A 7,016-nucleotide genomic window follows, 5' to 3' on the forward strand; every position below is an offset into this window, starting at 1 on the left:
CAGCCTCCACAGGCTTCGTCGCCGACCCGAACGACCTCGGGGCGAGCGCCTCCCGGATTACTGGGGTCTCCAAGGCGCCCGCGAGCCGCAGACCCCTCTCGGGCTGGAGCGCCCGGCTGCGCGCGCCACTGAGCGGTGGCCTCGGCTCCCCGGGCCGCGCCAGAGCTGAGGACCGGCGCGGAGAGCGCCGGGGAGCCGGGAACCGAGACTGAACGCCGCGATGCCGATCACCTCTTGCCGGAACTCGGGGCCCTGGGTCGTGCCGGCCGAGGTGTGATCGGACCCCAGGCTGGCCACAAAGGGTCCAGCAGCTTGGCCCGGAGGCTAGGAGAGCGAGGGGAGAGCGGGGCCACCCGCCTCGGCGGCCCGGGACTCGGCTCGACTCGACTCGCCGGAGAATGCGCCCGAGGACGACGGAGCGCCGGAGCCGCGGTGGTTTCAACTGGCTAGCGCTAATGGGGGTGCGCCGGAGTAAAGCAGAGTGATGCGGGGGGGCAACTCGCCCGGCACCGAGATCGCCGCTGCGCCCTTCCCCGGACCCGGCGTCGCCCAGGATGACTGCCCCGAGCCATGGGCCGCGGCGGAACTAGCGCGGAGCGCCCGACCCTCGCCCCCCGAGTCCCGGAGCCGGTCCCGCGCGGGGCCACGCGTCCCGCAGGCGCTGGTTCCTAAGGACAACGACAGCACCAGCTTTTCCTTTCTCCTTTCCCTTCCCTGCCCCGCACTCCTCCCCCTGCTCACTGTTGTTGTGTGTCAGCACTTGGCTGGAGACTTCTTGAACTTGCAGGGAGAATAATTTGCGCTCCCCACTAAGTGCCGGTGTCTGCCCCAGCAGACCCAGCCTTGCCGCCTCCGAACCCCGCCGGACCTCCACTCCTACGCCGGGCGCGACCCCGAGACGCCGTTCCTTGCGTGAGGAGAGGGATTGCCCAGCCGGCACCGGGGAGTAGAAGGAGGCAAAGGAAAGGAACTCGGTCCCTGCGCCAGGTCCTTCGGCCAGAGCGTTTTCCATGTGGAGGCTCTTTCAATGGACGTGTCCCCGCGTGCTTCTTAGACGGTCTGCGGTCTCCTAAAGGTAGAGGATGTGGGCCCGGGGCTGGGACTGGGGAAGTGGGCGCGAGGCCGCTGCAGCTGAGCACCCTCCGGGGCCCCGCCAGGGCAGACGTAAACAGAACCCCTTCCAAGTCCACGTGCAGTCGAGCCCCTGCTGGGATGCCCCCATCCTACCGCCCCCAGCGACCGTCAGCCTCGCCCTCCTGGCTCGCACTCTTCCGCCCCTCCTCCCGTCCCTCTTTTCGGTATTTTATTAGGGCTGTTAACACTTAGATGATTTTAAAAAAAAAATGTTAAATCCTTTCGAGAGGGTGACCCCTGGATTTCACCCGTTAGCTGCCAGCCTGTATGCCTTGCCATGGTGATCCCTTCTTCCTTCTCCAAGTTTTTCCAGGAGACCTGCTGTCTCTACTCAGAGCCACGTCCTTCTTATTTGGGAAAATACTAAAAGTTAGGGTTCTCTTTGTTTCCAGGAATTTGAGGGGCAGTACTTTTAGTGCCACCTTGTACTGACACGTGAATTAATTTATACTAGCCATTTATGTAATCCCAGGAAGATACATCAAAGATAACTGCTTAGTTGGGAGGGGGGAGGGGTGATCTAGTATTGGAGTGGTCTGTCCTGACACCTCTGAGGTTAGAGGCGTGGGCCACAAGTTGCAAGTGGCTTCAGAAGTTGTGGCCTTGAGTTTACTGGGTCTGGAAGTTATAGACTATGTGTGTGCGTATCAGGAAGTTCTATACAGTACTTCTAAGGAAGTCACATGCACCATTCGTGCGTATTTATATGCAAGCGAGCGCCGTGTAGTGTATGTTTGGGTTTGTTTAGGGGACGATGGGGTGTCAGACACAGCAGTGGTTTTCCCAGGTTCCCTGCACTAGCTGTCAGCGTGAGTGTTACAGAAAAAAAAAAGGTGACAGTCATTGACGCTGCTGCTGCTGCTGCTGCCGCTGTCGCTGCCGCTGCTGTTGGTGGTGGTGTGTGTGTGAGTGAGAGAGGGCGCAAATCATGTCAGATGAATTGAAAGTGGGATGGGAGGGAGAAATCTTTCTGGCTCAGGAACTAGGGCCCTCCCATTCTCCCAAACGTTAGAGCTTCAGTCGCTCTTAAGTATCCCTCAAGTGTTGCAAGCCAGGTGGGCACCCTGGAGGAGGAGGCAGGCGGACCGCGCGGGAGCTGGGACTGCGGGGGCGGAAGGGGGGGGAAGGCTGGGCGGGGAAGTCGGTGACTCACGTCGGCCCTGTCCGCAGGTCGACCATGGTGGCCGGGACCCGCTGTCTTCTAGCGTTGCTGCTTCCCCAGGTCCTCCTGGGCGGCGCGGCCGGCCTCATTCCTGAGCTGGGCCGGAGAAAGTTCGCGGCGTCAACTGGCCGCTCCTCGTCCCAGCCCTCGGATGACATCCTGAGCGAGTTCGAGTTGCGGTTGCTCAGCATGTTCGGCTTGAAGCAGAGACCCACCCCCAGCAGGGACGCCGTGGTGCCCCCCTACATGCTAGACCTGTACCGCCGGCACTCAGGCCAGCCGGGTGTGCCCGCCCCGGACCACCGGCTGGAGAGAGCAGCCAGCCTCGCCAACACGGTGCGCAGCTTCCACCACGAAGGTGAGGCGTGGAGCTGGGGAGTGGGGGCGGGGACGGGGGCGGGGAGTCATCCCGCAAAGCGCCCGTGGGTGCTCAGACTGCTGGCATCCTTGAAGGGCAGCTTGGTCTGGGCGCGGAAGCCTTTTCTAGTCTTGCCTCTGCTAAGAACTGTTCCGAACCTGGCTTTAACGCACGGCCTCGGGGGGGTGGGGGGGAGCAGGGATTCCCCATTGGTAAATCCGCACCCTTTTCCTGGCTTGCAGCCAGAAGAGCAACTCCTCCTCCAGGAATTGGAGAGAAATCAAGTGATGGGAAGATGAGGGCAAAAGGCATGCCCCTAGTCAGCTAAATGTGCAAGAATTCCATAGAGGAAGAAAAGGAGCGGGGCAGATTGGGATCTCTTTAGGTTTGTTTGGAAGCCCTCACTCTATAAATCTGCTTCTCCTGGTTAAGCCAGTGTTTCAGGCTAGACAGAGCCAAGGGCAGAATTTTCAGAGATTGTATTGAAAAAATCAAAGCCCAGGGCCCCAGAGTCTCTAATTTACAGTTGATCTGGGCCTGGTTTGGAAATTTTCAAATCACTATCTAATCCCAGAGGGAGATCAATTCCACAATCAATCTTATTGTTTTCACAATGACTTTCTTGTCCTGTGCTTAAATCTGAGATGAACTCCCGGAGTAGAGACAAGGGAGGCCTCAGATAAAAGCTTTTGCAGCAGCTGCCTGTTTCCTTTCATATGAATTGAAATGTGGATTTTTTTTTCCTTTATGATACTGGATGTGGTTTTTCTAAGGTAGGATATTCTGCTTTTTTCATGTGAAAAGCATTTAGTGGATTTGAAATGTCTTAGAGCAGCTATTGAGAGCTGCTGTAACCAGGTTCTTAGAGCAATGAGTCAAAAATATTCCACTTCAATTCTTTTTCTACACTTTTAAATGCCCCTTTAGTTTAATACATTCTAAATAGAGCAAGAGTTCCTTCAAGTTGTACAGAAGGGTACAAAGTTGCATGTCACAAGGCAGCCACTTATAGGATATTGGGGAGTTGGGAGTGAAGTTCCCTTTTTCTTGCTTTGTCCTGCTGAGGTGGTGAATTTCAAGTGGAATCTACAGTCCGATGCAGAAATGTGTTCATCATGTCCTTGGGATGATTATAGAGCCAGCTTTTAATTTTCAGTTGATGCTGATTAGAATCATTTTTCTGGGTAGAAAAGTAACAAGCATGGCTCATTTAGCCACCTCTCCTGAAAATTTACCATGGAAACTATTCTTTGCTTTTAAGGCCAGGAAGGTACTATGTATCTCTTATAACTTAAAAGGAAGATCAGTTAAATCATTTGACACCTAAAACATTCAGTTGCATGAGGATTCCATCAGTTTCTTCCTCTAGAAGTGGCTTGATCAAAATTAAGCGGGCTGCAAATTACTCGAGCGTTATTTTAACTTAAATGGCATGTTTGAGTTTATGTCGGAATTTATATCTTTAAAAGTGTAAATGTTATGTGTAAAATAGTACGGAAATTACCAACTTGCTTAAAATCAACTTTGAATAACTTCAAATCAGAATGCAAATAGATGATAGAGAAAAGCTACGTAACTTTTGCCCCAAATTTCAACAAATCCATTTCTTTTCTTGTTACTAGTATATCATCGGATCACTATTTGAAGACCATTTCATTTTTGTGTAACCCAGGATTTGGTTTTTATAAACATCCTTGTGCCATGTATGACACTAAAAATCTTTTATTAAACCATTTGATTGAGGCTTCTGGCTTAAGAGCAGAATTTGGTTCATACAGCATTAATGGGCATTTATCTGGTACAGAACCGAAGGACCTGATTTCATGAATTACCTGTTGGTATTATTTGTGGGTGGGGTCTGGATGATTTGGTGAAATTATAAGATGCGATATCATGATGGAGTTCTTTTCAACCACTGTGTGAAGGTAATGGGACCACATGGTAGACAATCAGAGAAAAGTATCAGTTGTTATTTTTTCTCTTAAACTTTGTCTTATCCTTTCTGCAAATCACTTTTATTTGAGAAAGCCCAAGTGCTAAAACAATTTTCTTTTTCAAAGTCATTAAGAAGTGCTTCAGCCATACAGACCTTTCAAAACTGCCACTAAGGATAGAAAAAATCCTTCTCTAATTGGAAAGAATGTTTTGTGTTCTGTTGTAGTGAAAACATGTTGAAATTGGTTGACTTCATTGGCTGTGGAAAAAGTTTTTGCATTTTCCTGTTAGATTGGCATATAGAAGAAGAACCATTTGCTTGCTCTCCAGACTCTGTAAGACATTGTCTTCTTTTCTCATGAAATAACTGAATTATTTGCCTCTACGACAGAAGTTTTGAAATAGAGATTAACCCTGTTCCTACAAATGTAATCATTGTGAAAACATCCATACAGCAGGAAAGTTCGAGAAGCAACCATTACCCTGTGAAGCACTTGTATCCCAAATTCCCAGTGCAGCCAAAGGATTTGGACGCTATGCACTGCCGAAACCAGTACTTCCCTGGGGTGCTTCCTTAGTGTCTCCAGGTGTTTCAGTGTGATCACAAAAGGCCCCACTAAGTAGAATAGACATTCTGTTTGGAAGTGCTCATAGAGATTGAGGCTTTGATGTCCAGTGACAGGTCTTGTATTAATGCTTTCTGTTCCACCTTTTATTTAGTGGTTCCTCTGTGTTCTCTCTGGATCCCTTCTCCTTGAGCTATTTTGCCTTTTTTTAAGACTTGCCATTTGTATATTTCACTAAGTAGTCAGAAGGCAATAAGAAGGCACTCAGTCATTCCAAGGATGTTGGAGCTGAGGGGGGAAGGGGGAGGGGACAGGGGCCAAATCAGGGTTAGTGATTATGAGCATTGTGACCATGCTTTTCCTTTAGCTGCCATCTCCTTTGGTGTCTTTCTATTAAAACTGATTCCTTTTAACATGGCGTATTTTATCCTTTTTCTCCTTGATATATCAATTCCATAACCATTATTTTATATTCTAGAAAGTATTGTTTATTATTCATAGCCACTTTCATTTTCTCTCAGTAGTTTTTAACCTTACTGATTTGTTAGAACATCCCCAGGTTTCTGTTGCTGTTATCTTAATGGACATTTTTGGTCCAGAGAGTGTTGCAAGATTCTCAGAATATAATGATAACTCACGTTTTTGCTGAAACTCATCATACTGTAGGACAAAAAGGTAGCCACAAAACATGAGTGGTTGCACACAAGATCTTCATGTCCCAGTGGGCCCTGACACTTTTTACTCTCCTGTTCATTTAGTTCTGTCTGCTTTCTCCACCATACTTGGGTAGTATATTTCTATCCCTTTAGTTGGGAAAGAACTCACCCGATGGTTGTCTTGTATTATAAGTGTGCCTTTATGGTTCTGAATTTTGCTTGCGTTTTTGACTCCTCCCTTATGTTATAGAGTGCCGTCTAGTGGCCAGAATCTTGGGGACTGCAGTAGACAAAAGTTCATAGCTCTGCTCTTCACTTACTGGTTCTGTGAACTTAGGAAAGTCACATAGCCTCTCTGAGCTCCAACTATTTTATTCACAAAATGGAGATAATAACAGTTCCTCTCTAATTGATTTGTTGCGATAATTCATATAAAGCTCTTAGTGCCAGACCTGGCACAAAGAAGCATTCAGCACACTTGCCAATTATTATCACTATGACTTCTTTCTTTTATATCATATTATCTATCCCCTTGTCTAGGGAAAAGGAAGCCAGAGTGGACCTAGGCTGGCTGAGAGAATTCAGCCTCATCTTTTGGATTATTTCGATGCGGATGAATAATTGATAGAGTGTAGATGGCTCTTCACTTTTGGAGGAGAGGTTGGATGTGTTTATTGCCTTGTTTTCTTTACTTGCCCCTATTTTTGCAGCCATAGCTCCATTTATTTGGTTAAGAACTTTTTAATAAATGCCAAGAATATTTACTTGGTTAAGAAATGGGTTCAGGAACTTAGGTCTGAGATAGGCTGGAATCCTCAAACCCCTTGGCAAGTTCAAATTATTCAACAAGTGTTCTTTACAGAGAATTAACAACTGTATAAACCTCAAAAACAGCCTAAGTTACCTACTTGGGTAAATGCTCTATATTACAGACTCCTCAGGTTTGCTGTGATAATTTGCAGCAGCTTTTTTCCTTTACTTTATTTCACATAGGGTTTGATTTTTCAACCCTCAAGAAGAAATTCGTGCTGCTCCCTTGCAGATCAAAGGAAAGGTTGATAGGTGCCCAAACCTTGGGCAGTTACTTTCCTGATTTTGGGGGTTTCAGTAAACTTCTCACTAACTTCTCTGTGGCCTATGCCTGAAGTCAAGGGTGTTACGGGGACCTTTATATTAAGGAAGGAGAGGGCTCCTTCAAGGAATAG

General features: G+C 48.3%; 1 protein-coding gene across 1 annotated transcript in view; it reads left to right on the forward strand.

Annotated features, from left to right (window-relative positions):
* The first annotated feature begins 6 nt into the window (after positions 1-6).
* Positions 7-7,016, forward strand: part of BMP2 (bone morphogenetic protein 2) — an 11,755-nt gene continuing 4,745 nt past the window's right edge. The window contains exons 1-2 of the mRNA XM_011370099.2: positions 7-1,075; positions 2,305-2,654. Of these exons, the coding sequence (XP_011368401.1) occupies positions 2,312-2,654 (343 nt within the window). The 5' untranslated portion in view covers positions 7-1,075; positions 2,305-2,311. The remainder of the gene's footprint in view (positions 1,076-2,304; positions 2,655-7,016) is intronic.

Source organism: Pteropus vampyrus, unplaced genomic scaffold (genome assembly GCF_000151845.1).
Source record: "Pteropus vampyrus isolate Shadow unplaced genomic scaffold, Pvam_2.0 Scaffold7, whole genome shotgun sequence".
Classification (NCBI taxonomy): domain Eukaryota; kingdom Metazoa; phylum Chordata; class Mammalia; order Chiroptera; family Pteropodidae; genus Pteropus; species Pteropus vampyrus.